The sequence below is a fragment of the Cherax quadricarinatus genome, unplaced genomic scaffold (genome assembly GCF_038502225.1).
Source record: "Cherax quadricarinatus isolate ZL_2023a unplaced genomic scaffold, ASM3850222v1 Contig561, whole genome shotgun sequence".
NCBI lineage: Eukaryota > Metazoa > Arthropoda > Malacostraca > Decapoda > Parastacidae > Cherax > Cherax quadricarinatus.
Genome location: NW_027195587.1, coordinates 1912 through 22406, shown reverse-complemented (window position 1 = coordinate 22406; position 20495 = coordinate 1912). Strand labels below are relative to the sequence as shown.

The following is a 20495-nucleotide window of genomic DNA, read 5'->3' as shown; positions in this document are numbered from 1 at the left end:
CGGACATGTAGAGAGAATGGAGCGAAACAGAATGACTTCAAGAGTGTATCAGTCTGTAGTGGAAGGAAGGCGGGGAAGGGGTCGGCCTAGGAAAGGTTGGAGAGAGGGGGTAAAGGAGGTTTTGTGTGCGAGGGGCTTGGACTTCCAGCAGGCATGCGTGAGCGTGTTTGATAGGAGTGAATGGAGACAAATGGTTTTTAATACTTGACGTGCTGTTGGAGTGTGAGCAAAGTAACATTTATGAAGGGGTTCAGGGAAACCGGCAGGCCGGACTTGAGTCCTTGAGATGGGAAGTACAGTGCCTGCACTCTGAAGGAGGGGTGTTAATGTTGCAGTTTAAAAACTGTAGTGTAAAGCACCCTTCTGGCAAGACAGTGATGGAGTGAATGATGGTGCAAGTTTTTCTTTTTCGGGCCACTCTGCCTTGGTGGGAATCGGCCAGTGTGATAATAATAAAATAATAATTACTGCAACTAGATATACAATTAAAATACTGACAGAGATGGTAGGTGGAAGAGGTTGCAAGGTGAGAAGTGAAGGAGATAACACACATTTACCTTTAATGTAACATTTTGTTATAGTAATAATGAATGAAACATTATAATATAGGCTTGTGCTATATTGCCTCATTTTATCCACAAAACACTTGAATATAGAAGACAGTGTAAACCACCAAAAGAAGGAAATATATTAATCATCATTCATTTAATTGATAACTTGCCAGAAGTGAGCAGACATTATTTTTCTAAATAAATTATATTTAATTATGGTACCTAGTAATCACAGTTAATTTAACATTCTTGAACAAATTAAAACATAAAAGTAGAAAGCCCTCGAGGTAATGGACTTGAGAAATGTGGGACAGAATTCAGTGTCAACTGAATTAGAAACAACAAACAATGTCAGTTGGTTACAGAACTGTGTGTGATTGTTAGGATCACAGTAACAGTTTCATCTCTAGCCACAACTGCCACTGCCAGCCACCTGATCACCCAAACTACTCTGTTAAATAAATGGTTTACTGTAATACCTTACTGAATAATAACTTAATACAAAAATAATTGAACCTTTTAATTACAATCCGATAGCAATTTATGTAAAAAAAACATCAACACAGTACTCAATATGGTATGTAATGTATAATGCATACAATATCTCCAGTATAGAAAACAGTTTACAATACATACTCTTGCAAAATGAACTAACTTTAAAAGATTGATAATAAAAATACAAACAACAGTATCTTACCTGACATAATGCCAATGAGAAGGTATATTTAATTTAGGGTTTCCTGGGTTGGCATACATGCTAATATAATCAAGAGGGTCTGGTCCACCCAACCTGCAATATAATTATTTAAATTAGAATTATGCAGATTTAACATATGACACCAAATTTCAGGTTATAGTTAAGACTGATCGGAGATAAATCTTCTCAGTTAATACCCCAGTCAAGTAAGTCACACTACAGTAACAGCTATTCATGGCTAACCCACAAAGTGGGAATGTAAACTGAACAACATTTCAATCAGCTTAAAAACATCATCAAGAAATGTGTGGAAAAAATAGGAGAAAGTTAGAAATCAGGTGAGAGGAATGGGAAGTGAAAAGACATGCTCAGATGATACACTTTCTCTTGTCCCCTGTATATGCTAACCTTTCTATGGAATATATACAACCTACTACCTGCTGGTTGGTAGACAGCAACCACCCAAGGTGGTACTACCCTCCTGCCAAGTGAGTGTAAAACAGAAACCTGTAACTGATGCTAAGATTGCTGGTGTCCTTTTTCTGGATAACAGGTATATCTTGCTACTTCTACTTACACTTAGGTCACACTACATAGGCATGCACATGCATATACAGTAGGGTCCTGCTTTACGGTGTTTTGCTTTACGGCATTCCTCTAATACAGACATTTCCAATTATGACCAAAACTCGCTATACAGCTCCCCTCACCTGTCTTTCTAATACGGTCACTGCACCCCACCTGGTTTGTTTACATTCTCCATGAGCACATCTCTCTATTATGTCTGGAAACTTTCTAAAATTTCAAGTGTTTTAAGGTTATTGCATATATGTACCTGTACCTAAATATACTTACACATTAACCCTTTCAGGGTCCAGAGGCCAAATTTCAAAGTGTGCACCAAGGTCCATGAATTTTCAAAAATAATTTTGTTATTTTTTCTTATGAAATGGTAGAGAAGCTTTTTCTGAAGGTAATAAAACAAAAGGTACGAAATTTGATGGAAAATTGAAAAAATTATGCTCGCGAATTTTGATGTGTCAGCGATATTTACACATCGGCGATTTTGCCGAATTTGACTCTCATTTTAGGCCAATTACGGTATTCCAGTCAACCAAATTCTTAGCTATTTCACTAGTATTACTTCTATTCTATCGATCGAGCACAAGAAATCGCCAAGTCAACTGTTTCAACAACAAAATAAAGTGACCGGAAATTAGTAAGTTGGCCAATTTCACACAAAGTTCAAACTATTCCAATTTCAAAATAGGGTCCAGAATAAACAATGTAGGTATTCCTGGCACTAAACTAACATTTTCTCTGTTCATTAGTTACATTTTGAGGCTTTACAAATAAATTCCATTTTTATTTTTTATTCACATAATGAATTTTTATTCAAACCAAAAAATAGAAGATTTACTGTTATGCAATACTGTAATAATTGTATAAATATCATCACCACATTAGTGAATGTATATTAGACCCACCAGCTGTCATGTATTAAACTCGTGAGGTCATTTGTTTACTCTTGAACATAGGCAAATCTTTAACATTTCTGCTAATTTGAGCTCAGTTTCAGGCCATTTCCAGTACTAAAACCAATAAAAATCATCTATATTTCTGCAGTATATCTTCCATTCTATCAAATGAGACCAAGAAATTGCAAATACAACTATAAAAAACATACGAAAAACACTGCAAAGTCGCTGTTTTAATCGAAAATTACGGACTCAGTTTTTTCTCTCATTATGCAGTGTGTGCTGCCGGATTTGTTTTATGAGGCGCACACATACCACATAGATCTATTCTCTCATATCTAGGCTCAAATTTACTGCTCACAGCTTATCAGAGTGAGCTGAGCTCATGGCGTAGATCTACAGTTTGAACCCAGAACGTAAAGCCGTAGATCTACGGCACAGACCCTGAAAGGGTTAAAATCATTGAGTTTCTCTCTATTCTTGAAGATGCCATAATAATAATAATAATAATAATAATAATAATAATAATAAATAATAATAATAATAATAATAATAATAACAACAACAAAATAATAATAATAATAATAATAATAATAATAATAACAACAATAATCTCTTGGGCACATTAAATGTCATATATTACGTTAATATAGACATTTCCATTAATCCATCTATGAAATTTTTTTCAAAATTATATAAGAAGCAAGTTACATAACACACAAACATGATATATATACAGACAGTATAAAAACTGACATAAACATAGAAAGTGTATAAATCTTTAGTGAAGGGAAAGTGGGGTAGGGGTTAGCCTAAGAAAGGCTGGAGGGACGGGGTAAAAGAGGTTTTGTGTGCGAGGAGCTTGGACTTCCAGCAAGCGTGCATGAGCGTGTTGGATAGGAGCGAATAGAGACAAATGATTTTTAGGACATGACATGCTGTTGGGGGTGTCAGCAAGGTAACATTTATGAAGGGATTCAGGGAAACCAGAAGGCCGGACTCAAGTCCTGAAGATGGGAAGTACAATGCCTGCACTCTGAAGGGTGTTAATGCTGCAGTTTTATAATTAGTGTGAGCATGCCTCTGGCAAGACAGTGGAGGAGTGAATGATGAAAGTTTTTATTTTTTGGGCCACCCTGCCTTGGTGGGTGACGGCTGATGTGTTAGTAAAGAAATTTTTTTACTTTTTTTTTATTATCACACTGGCCGATTCCCACCAAGGCAGGGTGGCCCGAAAAAGAAAAACTTTCACCATCATTCACTCCATCACTGTCTTGCCAGAAGGGTGTTTTACACTACAGTTTTTAAACTGCAACATTAACACCCCTCCTTCAGAGTGCAGGCACTGTACTTCCCATCTCCAGGACTCAAGTCCGGCCTGCCGGTTTCCCTGAACCCTTTCATAAATGTTACTTTGCTCACACTCCAACAGCACGTCAAGTATTAAAAACCATTTGTCTCCATTCACTCCTATCAAACACGCTCACGCATGCCTGCTGGAAGTCCAAGCCCCTCACACACAAAACCTCCTTTACCCCCTCCCTCCAACCTTTCCTAGGCCGACCCCTACCCCGCCTTCCTTCCACTACAGACTGATACACTCTTGAAGTTATTCTGTTTCGCTCCATTCTCTCCACATGTCCGAACCACCTCAACAACCCTTCCTCAGCCCTATGGACAACAGTTTTGGTAATCCCGCACCTCCTCCTAACTTCCAAACTACGAATTCTCTGCATTATATTCACACCACACATTGCTCTCAGACATGACATCTCCACTGCCTCCAGCCTTCTCCTTGCTGCAACATTCATCACCCATGCTTCACACCCATATAAGAGCGTTGGTAAAACTATACTCTCATACATTCCCCTCTTTGCCTCCAAGGACAAAGTTCTTTGTCTACACAGACTCCTAAGTGCACCACTCACCCTTTTCCCCTCATCAATTCTATGATTCACCTCATCTTTCATAGACCCATCCGCTGACACGTCCACTCCCAAATATCTGAATACATTCACCTCCTCCATACTCTCTCCCTCCAATCTGATATCCAATCTTTCATCACCTAATCTTTTTGTTATCCTCATAACCTTACTCTTTCCTGTATTCACTTTCAATTTTCTTCTTTTGCACACCCTACCAAATTCATCCACCAATCTCTGCAACTTCTCTTCAGAATCTCCCAAGAGCACAGTGTCATCAGCAAAGAGCAACTGTGACAACTCCCAGTTTATGTGTGATTCTTTATCTTTTAACTCCACGCCTCTTAGTAAAGAAAATATTAATAAAAATAATATACATTATTATAATCATAACTAAACGCTAAACTCATGGGTCATACAGCACTGCAGGGTTTGCTAAAGGTTTAATGTGCTTGCTCAGAGATTAGCAAAGGTAGAGAGAATAATAGAGGTAGAGTTGGTAAGGGTGGTGTAAAGTGCTAAAGAAAGAAAGGAAGTATAATCAAAGTTTGTGTAATAAATCAGTTGCTGTCAAAAAGGGAATATATAAAGCATGTACTGCATGGTATTACTTTGAGTCTTCAGTTTCCAACTACTATTGGTATACACTATATACAGAGAAACCTCGGCTTATGAGTGCCCCACCATATGAGTTTTTCAGGATATGAGCAGTGTCTGACTGCAACACAATGGTATCTTGGTACAGAACAGAAAACAACATGGACAACTTCTACTAGTGAGAATGGCTGGACTTGAGAGGGACATGACCTTCCAACAACTACATTCTTACCTCTACTAGTGGCCTATATCTCACCTCCTAGCAGTATATAAGGCTCCATCCTGTTACTTCAACTCCATATTGTTTCAGACTATGGAACAATACTCTTCTCCAGACTGAGGGACTGACCACCTCAAAACTTCAAGGGTGATGGACTGATTACATCGTCTTCGTGTCTCTTCTGCTTCTATCAACTTTTCTGTACTCGACTGAAGAAGCCTACTGTGTAGGCGAAACGTTTCGAAATAAAGATACCTAACTGTTCCATATGTGTCTTACCTAACAACAGGATACGAGCAGTCGCTCGGTCGATTTTTTGTTTCTGGATACAAGCAAAAATTCAGGATGCAAGCTTCCCCCTCAAGGGAGGTTCCTTGACACTGGTGAAGGGCTCTTGATCTAGGGAATTGTATCTGTGCTCCAGTACCCTAAATTAAGCCTGAATACCTTCCATCCCCTCCCCCCCACAGGCACTGTATAATCCTATGAGTTTAGTGTTTCTCCACTATAACATTCAGTAAGTCAGTCAATGAAGTCAGTAAGTCACTCACTCACATCAGTCAATAAATCAGTCAAGTCAGTAAGTCATTCAGTAAGTCAGTAAGTTAAAACACAATTCACAAACACAGCTAGTTGGTAGGAGAAAAGTGGAACTGAACAGTATTCACGAAAGCTGGGATGGTGGTGTCGGGGGTGTCGGGGGTGTCGGGGGATGGCAGTGCACCTCGTGGTGGAAAGATTCTCACTTGTCACATAATGACATATTTTATTCATTCTAGAGTATACATCAGGTTTCTACGTTATTTATATTGTTTATTATGTAATAATAGATGAATTGTGATACATAAATAAGCTGTAGAGTTGATATTAGCATCACATTCAAGTATTTTGCCCTGCCTCCTGAGAGCAGAAATTCCACTGAAACGGATTAATGGCATTTCAATTAATTTAAATGAGGAAAATTGACTCAGCATATGAGCAGATTGGGATATGAGCAAGGTCATGGAACGGATTAAACTCGTAAGCCGAGGTTCCACTGTATGTTTTTTCTCTCGCTTTCTTTTATAGATAATATCTTTACACTTTGACTTCATGGCTAGTGCCTTCCAATTCTTCCTAGTTGCTCTAAAAAACCTTGTTTAATTTTTAAAGTTGAATGGGAATCGAACTTCTTACTACAGTTGCTTGAAAATATGAATTAATATTAGCTGTGGCTTGGCTGGCAATGCACTCGCCTCACACACTGAGTGTCTGTGGTTCAATCCCCTGTCTGGGTGGAAACGTAGAACTGTTTCCCTACACCTGCTGTCCATGTTCACCTATCAGTAAGTAGGTACTTGGGTGTTTGTTGACTGGTGTGGTCACATCCTAGGGGACAAGATTAAATGGTCCTAATGGAAAGATGGACAGTCCTCGGTGACGCTCTGACTTTCCTGGGTTGTCCTAGGTGGCTAACCCTCCTGGTTAAAAATTTAAACAAACCTATCTTGATATTACTGTAACATTTAGTATCCCTCTTTATTATGCTTCTATGTTATTTCTCTTATACTTATTATAATTTTTTAATAAATGTGATAGGTAGATACACTTTCTTCCTAAAAATAGCGTAATTATATGACATTTTATAGAGCTGCCTACGTCTTGCCAACCCAGCACTTTTTACAGAGACTCCTGCATATATAGAGGCTGAGGGATTTCTCCCCAGTGTGACGAGACAGTCCTCTTCTGGAAGAAAATGCCCAAGAGAACCTACATAACTGAAGAGGAAAAGTCAATGCCAGGACACAAGCCAATGAAAGACAGGTGACTCTCCTTCCAAGTAGTAACATACTCCCTCCTCTCCTCCACCTCCTGCTTCCAGTATGCCATCAGCTCTCCTCTGACAAGTACAAGACAGTTAAATTTTTATTTACCATACAGTATGTCAGTTAATTTCTTTTAGTATTAATTTTTACAGCTTCATGTAGTACATTTTTAATAATTATAGTGTCACTTGGAGTCTGGAACAAATTAATTCTATTTACATTATTCTTCATGGGAAAAATTGCTTTGGTTGTCGAACCAACATCTGGAACGAATTAAGTTCGACAAGTGAGTTTCCACTGCACTTCCTGTCCTATAAATTTCCTTTCATCCATATCTAGAATAAAGCTTCACATCATATTCTGAGTAACATATAAGTAGTTTTTATTCAAATTTATGTGAGACCTGAGTATAGTAGTATGATGAGAAGCAGCAGACTACATGACAATGTATAAGATCATGAGCTAGTATTGCACCTGCCTATAGAGGAATTTTACCCTAGCACTTCATTACATATACGTATATTAAAATAAAGAAATACATGTATTTGTTGCTAAGCACTTCCTTTATAACCTCAGTTCATTTTAATTACGTATATGTAAGATAAGATTTGTTTCGATTTTTAAACCGAAGGGTCAGTCACCCAGGATATCCCAATAGTCATTGCATCATTGGGAACTGTCTGTTTTATTTCCATTGGGCTCCTTCAATCCTGTCCCCCCAGGGTACAACCCACACCAGCTGACTAACACCCAGGTACCTACTTACTGCTAGGTGAACCATGGACACTCAGTGTGTAAGATGACATGCTCAGGCAATCAGTTCTACTCTTTATTGCTTCATAATAAAAGGTGTTTAGAACCTGACCACGTATTTTTGGTACCATAAAATTGTGTTCACTTCCCCTATTATCATATTGCTTTAAAATAAGATTTTATTTGGATTTTTAACCCGGAAGGTTCGGCACCCAGGATAGCCCAATAAAGCCAGTGTGTCACTGGGAACTCTATCTTATTTCCATTGGGTTCCTTTAATCTTATTCCCCAGGATGTGACAAGCAACAGTCAGCTAACATGGGTAATTCAAAATCAAATCAAAATAAAAAAATTATTTTTGGTTACCTTGGTCACTATCATGCTAAGGCATTTCGGGCAGACTTAACTTAATACTACAGTCTAGACAAACTTCAAATATTCAACATTTTACTCAATTTTCAACATGAGGTATTACAATTTATGATACAAACATATATACAGTGGACCCCCGGTTAACGAACTTTTTTCATTCCAGTAGTATGTTCAGGTGCCAGTACTGACCGAATTTTTTCCCATAAGGAATATTGTGAAGTAGATTAGTCCATTTCAGACCCCCAAACATACACGTACAAACGCACTTACATAAATACACTTACATAATTGGTCACATTTGGAGGTGATCGTTAAGCGGGGGTCCACTGTATTTAGGTTTGCAATAATGGTTGAACAGATAAGGGATAATAAAATATATGGGAGAGTTACTTCAAATTTGGTTAGAGAATAGCATAGTGTGGGTATGGTTATTATTGAGAGATGAGATGATTTTTAAGTACAGTGGTACCTTTACTTATGAGTGCCGCAACTTACGAGTTTTCTGAATTACAAGCTGTCGCTCAGTCAATTTTTTGCTTTGAGTTGCGAGCTAAAATCCGAGTTACAAGCACGTAGTTATTTTGCCAAAAAGCAAATGAAAAAAAAAAATTTACTGAAAATGACATTTGGCAAGAACCGCGGCCTAAATGGCACAACGAAAGGTGGTTTTGGGACTTGGTACTTATAAAACAATGTTAGTGTGATGTTCTTACTGGAGGTAATCGTGTAATTATCTTTAGTTATTCTACAAAAAAATAAAGTTGCTAAGTTTTTGACATTTGCAAAATATCTTGCCCTTTACTCCCATACAAATCTCAAAATATTTGCAATATTTCCAATATTCCACAAGCTAACTGTAGAACAATCATTTTATTTTTTATGATGCCTGTCAATATTATTGCATTTACTTCGATAATAAATAGTGGGCTTCATGAAATAAGTCAATAACTTACTTCCGAGATATTCACCGAGAACGCGGGCTGGCCTCCCATGATCTAGTGCAGATAGCCTCTCAAAAACTCCGTTTTCTCTTACCCAGGACCAAAGAACACATTACAGTGGACCCCCGCATACCGATGGCATCACATAACGATTAATCCGCATACCGCTTGCTTTAATCGCAAAAATTTTGCCTCGCATACCGCTTAAAAACCCGCTCACCGATTTTCGTCCGAGACGCGTCCAATGTGCGCCCTCAGCCAGCCTCACATGTGCCGCCGGTGGCATTGTTTACCAGCCAGCCTCCGCGGTAACATCCAAGCATACAATCGGAATATTTCGTATTATTACAGTGTTTTCGGTGCTTTTTCTGGAAAATAAGTGACCATGGGCCCCAAGAAAGCTTCTAGTGCCAACCCTACAGCAATAAGGGTGAGAATTCCAATAGAGATGAAGAAAGAGATCATTGATAAGTATGAAAGTGGAGTGCGTATCGCCGACCTGGTCAGGTTGTACAAGAAACCCCAATCAACCATCGCTACTATTGTGGGCACCAGAAAGGCAATCAAGGAAGCTGTTCTTGCCAAAGGTTTAACTGTGTTTTCGAAACAAAGATCGCAAGTGATGGAAGATGTTGAGAGACTCTTATTGGTGTGGATAAATGAAAAACAGCTAGCAGGAGATAGCGTCTCTCAAGCGATCATAAGCAAAAAGGCTAGGAAGTTGCATGAGGATTTAATTAAAAAAATGCCTGCAACTAGTGCTGATGTGAGTGAATTTAAGGCCAGCAAAGGTTGGTTTGAGAGATTTAACCCTTTGACTGTTTCAGGTCCCTCTCTGAAACTGTCATTCTATGTCGCCAAATATTCAAAAAAAAAAAAATTATTTTTTCTTATGAAAATGTTAAGATTATTTTTCTGAGTGTTTTAGTCCAAAAAAAAAATTTTTGCCATCGGTACTTACCGAGATATAGAGCCATGAAGTTTGCAGAAAATGAGCCGCGTATGGCAACAGCGGCGACTGCCGCTCACCCGGTAAACTTTAGTTTACTTGTAATTGAAGGTTTTTTGTTTTTTTCACTATTTTATTTTTTCACATAACTTATGTGGCCTATGAGACCAAAGTAAGGTGCAATGTATATATATACACTCGTTGTATACAACACAACAAGCACACAAACATAATTATCAATATATTGTTTACAAAACTTGTTTACAAAAACAAACAAACAATTCTTCTTCTTCTTCCTCTTCCTCTTCCTCTTCCTCCTCTTCCTCTTCCTCCTCCTCTTCCTCCTCCTCTTCCTCCTCCTCTTCCTCCTCCTCTTCCTCCTCCTCTTCCTCCTCCTCTTCCTCCTCCTCTTCCTCCTCCTCTTCCTCCTCCTCTTCCTCCTCTTCCTCCTCCTCTTCCTCCTCCTCTTCCTCCTCCTCTTCCTCCTCTTCTTCTTCCTCCTCCTCTTCTTCTTCCTCCTCTTCTTCTTCTTCCTCCTCTTCTTCTTCTTCCTCCTCCTCCTCCTCCTTGTGTGCGAGTGTGTGGCTTATAATTGTTTTGAGTCAGGAGTCGGCAGCTGTCAAAGTGACATATTGTGTCATTAGTCACTACCCTACCGCCTGTCAAAACAATGGGGTCGGATGCTGCTTCCCCTCCTCCATTCTATCTAATTATCTTTCTCCCTCATTTTATATCTTTCAATCTGTCTCTCTTTCTATCTGTCTGCCTATCTCTGTCTCACAGGTACACATAAATACAAGTATACATAGTGTAAATTACCTAGGATAACCCAAGAAATCCAGACAAAGTGCTATACTCTGCTTGAAGATGTGAGTAAACGTGATGACACAGTCTTGTGGCTCTCTCTGAGACAGAGAGCTAGATGGACAGACAGGGAGCTTGACAGACAGACAAATAGACAGACAGAAATGTTTGTGTACCAGCAAAAACAAAGGGAGGGCAATGGTCATGTAATATTACCCTCCTTTACCCTCATCAAAGTCAGCTCTTATCAGATGTTATCTCCCCTTATCTTGTCACTGTCATGGGGTGGACTTTTTTTTTTCTTGCTTCAAGGGAACAATATTATTACATCTTCTTCTTCCTCCTCCTCCTCCTCCTCTTCTCCTCCTCCTCCTCCTCCTCCTCCTCCTCCTCTTCCTTCCCTCCTCCTCCTCCTCCTCCTCCTCCTCTTCCTCCCCTCCTCCCCCTCCTCCTCCTCCATTGCTTTTGGTCTCAAACTCCTCCAAATCATGAAATTGATCTTCACTGACACTTCCATCTGTGTTAGAGCATCACTTGGGAAGAGAAGAGTCCCAGATTTGCTGGGGAATCACATATTTCTTACCGCTAGACATGCTGAAAAATGACAACTGAAATGGCATTCCCACAATGCACCACTGGCTCCCCGATTTTTTTTATATGGTGCACACTGACCATGGAGACCCATTCTCTCACATGTGGGCCTACCAGCTTTCTCCTGCTTGATTTGAAGCTGCTAGAATTTATGCGTATAAATACGTCAGAAACATTGGCTCGTAAGACGTATTTATACATCGGAAACAGTCAAAGGGTTAAGAAGCGTAGTGGCATACAAAGTGTGATAAGGCATGGTGAGGCTGCCAGTTCGGACCACAAAGCGGCTGAAAAATATGTGCATGAATTCAAGGAGTACATAGAGACCGAAGGACTGAAACCTGAACAAGTGTTTAATTGTGATGAAACAGGCCTGTTTTGGAAGAAAATGCCAAGCAGGACCTACATTACTCAGGAGGAAAAGGCACTCCCAGGACATAAGCCTATGAAAGACAGGCTTACTTTGTTGATGTGTTCCAATGCTACTGGTGATTGCAAAGTTAAGCCTTTATTAGTGTATCACTCTGAAACTCCCAGAGCATTCAGGCAAAAGAATGTCCTCAAGGAGAATTTGTGTGTGCTGTGGAGGGCAAACAGTAAGGCATGGGTCACTAGGGACTTTTTCTATGACTGGTTACACCATGCATTTGCCCCCAATGTGAAAGATTACCTAACTGAAAAGAAATTAGAACTTAAGTGCCTCCTGGTGTTAGACAATGCCCCTGGTCATCCTACAGACGTGGCAGAGCGACTTTATGGGGACATGAAATTCATTAACATCAAGTTTTTGCCTCCTAATACCACTCCTCTCCTGCAGCCCATGGACCAGCAGGTTATTGCAAACTTCAAAAAACTGTACACAAAAGCTCTGTTTGAAAGGTGCTTTGTAGTGACCTCAGAAACTCAACTGACTCTAAGAGAGTTTTGGAGAGAGCACTTTAATATCCTCAATTGTGTAAACCTTATAGGTAAGGCTTGGGAGGGAGTGACTAAGAAGACCTTGAACTCTGCTTGGAAGAAACTGTGGCCAGAATGTGTAGACAAAAGGGATTTTGAAGGGTTTGAGGCTAACCCTGAGAGGATTATGCCAGTTGAGGAATCCATTGTGGCATTGGGAAAGTCCTTGGGGTTGGAGGTTAGTGGGGAGGATGTGGAAGAGTTGGTGGAGGAGGACAATGAAGAACTAACCACTGATGAGCTGATAGATCAACTTCAACAGCAAGAGGCCAGACCTGAGGAAACTGGTTCAGAGGAGGGGAGAGAGAAATTGAAGAAGTTGCCTACTACAAAGATTAAGGAAATGTGTGCAAAGTGGCTTGAAGTCCAAACCTTTTTTGATGAAAATCACCCTCACACAGCTATTGCAAGCCGTGTTGGCAACCTGTACACTGACAATGTTGTGAAACACTTTAGGGAAGTCATAAAGGAACGAGAGGTACAGGCCACTATGGACAGATATGTTGTGCGAAAGAAGTCCAGTGACTCTGAAGCTGGTCCTAGTGGCATTAAAAGAAGAAGGGAAGTAACCCCAGAAAAGGACTCGACACCTCAAGTCTTAATGGAAGGGGATTCCCCTTCTAAACACTAACACTCTCTCTCCCCTCCTCCCATCCCATCAATCATCACCAGATCTTCAATAAAAGTAAGTGTCATGTAAGTGTGCATGCCTTTTTCAGTTTGTGTGTATTAAAATTAACATTTCATGTGGTAAAAAAAAAATTTTTTTCATACTTTTGGGTGTCTTGCACGGATTAATTTGATTTCCATTATTTCTTATGGGGAAAATTCATTCGCATACCGATTATTTCGCATAACAATGACCCCTCTTGCACGGATTAAAATCGGTATGCGGGGGTCCACTGTACAGTGGACCCCCGCATAACGATTACCTCCGAATGCGACCAATTATGTAAGTGTATTTATGTAAGTGCGTTTGTACGTGTATATTTGGGGGTCTGAAATGGACTAATCTACTTCACAATATTTCTTATGGGAACAAATTCGATCAGTACTGGCACCTGAACATACTTCTGGAGTGAAAAAATATCGTTAACCGGGGGTCCACTGTATAAGGAGGAGCAGTAATGATTGTATATGTTCGGACTGGTCCTGGACACTTGCCATATTATGGTCTATTTTATTCATTCTAGAGTATATATCATGTTTCTATGTTACTTATAGTGTTTATCATGTCATATTAGATCAATTCTGATAGATAAATAAGCCGTAGAGTTGATATTAGCGTTATATTGAAGTATTTTCTCCTGCCCCCTCGAGACTCGAGAATTCCGCCAACATAAACAAATGTCTCATCTCTAAGGTAAATACACTTTATAAAAATAGTTTATTTCTCTACATTTTCTTTTATGTTTTATATTTTTATACAACATTTCTTATTTATAAATACATTTTTCTTATTTAAAAACCCATAATAAAAAAATTGGGGTGGTTTTTCTGGGGGCTGGAACGGATTAATGGCATTTCAATTATGTAATTTCAAAGAGGAAAATTGATTTGATATATGAGCAAATTGAGTTACGAGCTCAGCCATGGAATGAATTAAACTCATAGGTCAAAGTATCACTGTATAGTCCTAAATTGATTTGCGGGCAGGGGACCTTTTGCTGGTTCGAGCAAAGAGGTCCAGATCTTCGGGCCCTTCATGTGCATTGAATTTTTGCATAGTGTGAGATGGACATTAGGGATGTCAAAAAAGTGTTTTGTGCTTCATGTTATGCCTGTGTGTTCTGTTGTAGCTGTCTAGTAGAAGTTTGAGCAGAGGGTTTATATTGGAGTTTAATGTCCTGTATATATAGTAGGCACAATAATAAGTGTGTATATTTTGTATATTAAGTAAGTTCAAGCTCTTGAAGAGTGGTGGGGTGTGGTGTCTGGCATGGGAGTTTGTGATCCTCACCACAGCTTTTTGTTGGGTTATTAAAAGTTTAAGGTGATTGGCTGTGGTAGATCCCCAAGCACAAATACCATAGGTGAGGTAAGGGTATATAAAAGAGTGATATAGAGTAAGGACCGCCATTTGGGGTACATAGTATCGTATCTTGGAAAGGATGCCTAAAGTTTTGGAAACTTTCTTAGTTATATGCAGGATGTGGGTCTGAAATTTAAGATTACAGTCAAGGTGGAGACCTAGAAATTTGCCCGCAGTGTGTCTTGTAATGGGGGAACCACTGATCAGTATGTTTAGCTGGATATTTAATGCTCTGTTTCCAAAAAAGCATAAAGTAGGTTTTGTCTATATTGAGCATGAGTTTGTAGGTCATCATCCAGTTTGATATTTTGTGTAGCTCGCTGTTTAGTGTCACTAAGTATAGCTGAGTTTGGGTAGGAGAAGATGTAAGTGGTGTCATCTACAAACAGAAGCGGTTTAAGGAGTCGAGATGCATTTGGGAGGTCATTGACATAAAAAAGAAAGAGTAGAGGACCTAGGACACTTCCCTGTGGTACTCCAACAACTACAGGCTGAGTAGTGGAAGTCACGCCATTTGTGTATACATACTGGTGTCTATCACTAAGATAAGATTTTAGGTAACTGAGGGAGTGTCCTCTATACTTATTTACTGCTTAGTGCACAAAGGCAGCAGGTGTAAGAAAACATGCTCAATGTTTCACCGATGCTGGGGATCAACCCTAGACCCTCAATGTGTGAGCTGAGTATGGTACCAACCAAGCCACAAGCACCCTAAACTGGCAAAATTTGTAGCGATATTGGACACTGCTTGTGAGCAATTTTATAAACATAATCAGCATACAATAAGAGTCTGAATTTAACTTTAATGGGAGTCTCAGTTACATAGCAGAACAGCAAGGGACCAAAAATAATTACTCGTGGAACTCCAAAAATAAAATTACGTATTTTGATTTACTGTTGTTAGGGTTGTCCTGAGGCTTGATTGATAGCACACTCAGCTCACAAACAGTGTCCATGGTTCAATCCCTGGCATGGTTGGAAATGATGGGTTTGTTTCCTTGCACCTGCTGCCCCCTGTTTACCTAGAAGTAGATACCTGGGTGTTAGTTGACTGATGTGGGTTGCATCCTGGGGAATAAGATTAAAGGAACCCAATAGAAATAAGACAAACAGTCCCTGATAACACACTGACTTTAATAGGTTATCCTGGGTGGCTGACCCTCTAATGTACAATTGCTATGGATCCCATCACACATTGGATTACTCCTTCATGATAAAGTTGATATGTTAGCCAAGAAGAGTATCCAGAAGGAGAATGTAGAATATAACTTTGGTATAACTGTGTCTAGCATTAGGAATAATATTAGGAGAGAAGTAAATAATGAAAATTATTGTTATAGGAATGCAGTTAGAAGCCTGAGTAGATCTATAACCCACTATGATAACATGAACGTAGATAAGTATGTTTATGGAGCAACTTGCAATGTGAACAGACTGACTGATGTTGTAGTGGCCAGGCTTAGGCTTGGTTACAAGTACTTCTGGCAGTTTGGGAGACACACAGATGATGATCAAACTAAATGTAAATTATGTGATCAGGCATATGGTCACTGTCTTGAACACTATGTGCTTAATTGTCCACTTATTGAAGAATACAGAGACAGACAGTATAATAACCTATGTGACATGTCAAGATATCTTATTAATGAAAATAAGATACCAGATATACTAAGCAAATTTCCTAAATTTGCTTGTAACAGATAAGTGAACTATAGATATGTAGATATAAATCCATATGTATTCCTGTTAACCCTTTGGGGCCTAGTTCCTAGGCCTTTTGTGTATCCATATGCTCTCGCGCTACCGTCCACAGGATGGATATGGGGTGCACAATAAACTAGCCACTTCGGTGGCAAAATCTAAAATCTAATCTGACCCTCTGGGTTAAAAATCTGAACAAAATTGTATCTTAGATTTAATAATTTTTTTCAGTTGTTTACATATGACAGGAATCAATCGACTGATCCTACATTAATAATTTTATTTTATTTTTAGTGAATTTCATGGTTCACAGTTTCAATTTTTTCTAAGTGTACTACTTTAGGTGTATCGTCATATATTGTACTATTCCTCACAAATATTTAACACAACATTCAAATTATCTTTTGAGTTAAGTTACTTCCAAAAGATTTCAGTTGCTGTCAGAACTTTGTAATATTAATTCTTAGGTACCACAATTATCAAAATAAAATGCTAAACCTATTAGGTTTAAAGCCTATCAACTTTATGAGCCATTAAAGTTGCATACTATTACTTTTACATGTCCAGTCAAGGATACTTTAATCTTGAGGTTAGCTTACAGTGTATGTAAGAGATACACACCTTAGCATGTATAATACATGTATTTTAGAAAATCTATTCTTCAAATCTAAATAGGTTTAATAAACACATAGCTACCCTCAAACACACTAGTGGCAAGTAATTCAAATTTAACCATGGATAACCCAAGAAATCAGAAGCATCATTGTTCAACTTTGATGTTCAGCAGCCTCTGACTTATAAAATCACCGACATCAGTGAGTTATCCAGACAGCAGCTTGGACAATGTTAAAATATAACCACAAGTTATTCAACAAAGTAATTTACATACAAGACAGGGTATCGTTTACCAGTACCTTTACTAAATTTATATGAGAGAATTTCTACCAGTAAGAAACTATGGAGACTTGTGACTGACTTTTTTTTAGGTTATCCTGGGTAATTTATACTATGCATGATAATTGTACATACATGTACCTGTGCTTAAATAAACTCATTAACATCCTGGGAACATTGGTACGATCACTGGCATTCCTCGTTTCTACTGAGGTCAACTCCAATCATCTGGATCAAGAGCTCCTAACAAAAATTCAAACTAAATAATAATGTATCCTTTACGAACATGTGATTTACCGAGTCAGCAGTAATAAATTTACACATTTTCTGTAGTATATAAGTAATGTAGTTTACATATAATAAGATATTGTTAGACACAAAAGCCACTAGCATGCTGTAGATATATTGTAGAAGTATCAGTATAAATTACCCAGGATAACCAAAAATGTCAAGACAGTGATTCATTAACATTAGGGTCTTTAACTGGACTAATTTACAGTGGTGAGTTTATAATCAAAATGGAACTCGAAATAAATGCATTACTCATATTAAAGCTGTGAGGGAGTATTAAAGCTGTGAGGGAGTATTAAAGCTGTGAGGGAGTATTAAAGCTGTGAGGGAGTATTAAAGCTGTGAGGGAGTATTAAAGCTGTGAGGAAGTATTAAAGCTGTGAGGAAGTATTAAAGCTGTGAGGGAGTATTAAAGCTGTGAGGGAGTATTAAAGCTGTGAGGGAGTATTAAAGCTGTGAGGGAGTATTAAAGCTGTGAGGGAGTATTAAAGCTGTGAGGGAGTATTAAAGCTGTGAGGGAGTATTAAAGCTGTGAGGGAGTATTAAAGCTGTGAGGGAGTATTAAAGCTGTGAGGGAGTATTAAAGCTGTGAGGAAGTATTAAAGCTGTGAGGGAGTATTAAAGCAGTATTAAAACAGTAATAAAGCAGTAATAAAGCAGTAATAAAGCAGTATTAAAGCAGTATTAAAGCAGTATTAAAGGTGTATTAAAGCAGTATTAAAGCAGTATTAAAGCAGTAATAAAGCAGTAATAAAGCAGTATTAAAGCAGTAATAAAGCAGTATTAAAGCAGTAATAAAGCAATATTATTAACAAAGTTAACATTACCAATACTTGACAAGTGCAGTAACTTGCAGAGTAATAAAGCAGTATTAAAGCAGTGTTAAAGCAGTAATAAAGCAGTAATAAAGCAGTATTAAAGCAGTGTTAAAGCAGTAATAAAGCAGTATTATTAACAAAGTTAACATTACCAGTACTTGACAAGTGCAGTAACTTGCAGAGTAATAAAGCAGTAATAAAGCAGTATTAAAGCAGTATTAAAGCAGTATTAAAGCAGTAATAAAGCAGTATTAAAGCAGTATTAAAGCAGTAATAAAGCAGTATTATTAACAAAGTTAACATTACCAGTACTTGACAAGTGCAGTAACTTGCAGAGTATTAAAGCAGTATTAAAGCAGTATTAAAGCAGTATTAAAGCAGTATTAAAGCAGTAATAAAGCAGTATTAAAGCAGTATTAAAGCAGTATTAAAGCAGTATTAAAGCAGTAATAAAGCAGTAATAAAGCAGTATTAAAGCAGTATTAAAGCAGTAATAAAGCAGTATTATTAACAAAGTTAACATTACCAGTACTTGACAAGTGCAGTAACTTGCAGAGTAATAAAGCAGTATTAAAGCAGTAATAAAGCAGTATTAAAGCAGTATTAAAGCAGTATTAAAGCAGTATTAAAGCAGTAATAAAGCAGTATTAAAGCAGTATTAAAGCAGTAATAAAGTAGTATTATTAACAAAGTTAACATTACCAGTACTTGACAAGTGCAGTAACTTGCAGAGTAATAAAGCAGTATTAAAGCAGTAATAAAGCAGTATTAAAGCAGTATTAAAGCAGTATTAAAGCAGTAATAAAGCAGTATTATTAACAAAGTTAACATTACCAGTACTTGACAAGTGCAGTAACTTGCAGAGGGTTGGGCTGGTCAGGGTAGATGCTGCGACATCTTGCATAGAGTGCCTCCAGACCTGCAGGTATGGGTGCCAGTGCCTCCACCACACCTGCTGCACCACCCACTACCTCACCTGCTGCACCACCCACTACCTCACCTGCTGCACCACCCACCACCTCACCTGAAGGAGGTGCAGCATCCAGCAAGTGCACCCCCCCACTCAGACCTTCCTTCCAGTCCATCATCAGACTCTACCACCACTCTCCCCACTCCTCTATATTGAGACTGGTGGCACCCCGCTAACCTCTCCCCAGGTACCCACTACCCAGGTACCCTCCACCCAGGTACCCCAAACCCAGGTACCCTCTACCCGCTACCTGCTACCCGGCTCTCACCCACCTAACAGTCTCAGCACACAACACTCTCAGTGAACATAAGGTACTATGGTACCCAGTATCTTAGTACCCAACACTCAGTACCAACACTCAGTACCCAACACTCAGCACCCAGTAGTCTCAGTACCCAACACTCAGTACCCAACACTCAGTACCAACACTCAGTACCCAACACTCAGTACCAACACTCAGTACCCAACACTCAGCACCCAGTAGTCTCAGTACCCAACACTCGGTACCAACACTCAGTACCCAACACAGCTCCCAGCACTCAGCACCCAACGCTCAACACCCAACTCTCAGTACCCAACACTCAGCACCCAACACTCAACACAAAACTCTTAGTACCCAACACTCAGTACCCAACACTCAGCTCCCAACACTCAGCACCCAATACTCAGCACCCAACACTCAACACCTGACAGTACCCAACACAGCTCCCAGCACTCAGCACCCAACGCTCAACACCCAACACTCAGTACCCAACACTCAGCACCCAACACTCAACACAAAACTCTTAGTACCCAACACTCAGCACCCAACGCTCAACACCCAACACTCAGTACCCAACACTCAGCACCCAACACTCAGTACCCAACACTCAACACTCAGTACTCAACACTCAACACCCAACACTCAACACCCAACACTCAGTACCCAACACTCAGTACCCAACACTCAGTACCCAACACTCAACAACCAACACTCAACACCCAACAGTCAACACCCAACACTCAGTACCCAACACTCAGTACCCAACACTCAACACCCAACACTCAACACCCAACACTCAACACCCAACAGTCAACACCCAACAGTCAACACCCAACAGTCAACACCCAACAGTCAACACCCAACAGTCAACACCCAACAGTCAACACCCA

At 39.2% G+C, this 20495-nt stretch overlaps 1 protein-coding gene across 3 annotated transcripts in view; it reads right to left on the bottom strand.

Annotated features, from left to right (window-relative positions):
* Su(fu) (suppressor of fused) overlaps positions 1–19885 on the bottom strand; it is a 132984-nt gene extending 113099 nt beyond the window's left edge. Inside the window, exons 1-3 of one of the 3 annotated variants that reach the window (XM_070080532.1) lie at positions 19208–19339; positions 15565–15691; positions 1249–1341 (exon numbers count right to left, since the gene is read on the bottom strand). In XM_070080532.1, the coding sequence (XP_069936633.1) occupies positions 1249–1307 (59 nt within the window). In that variant the 5' untranslated portion in view covers positions 1308–1341; positions 15565–15691; positions 19208–19339. Of the gene's footprint in view, positions 1–1248; positions 1342–15564; positions 15692–19207 lie in introns of all 3 variants that reach the window. The other 2 variants (XM_070080531.1, XM_070080530.1) reach the window with 2 other exon arrangements.
* Positions 19886–20495: the final 610 nt, after the last annotated feature.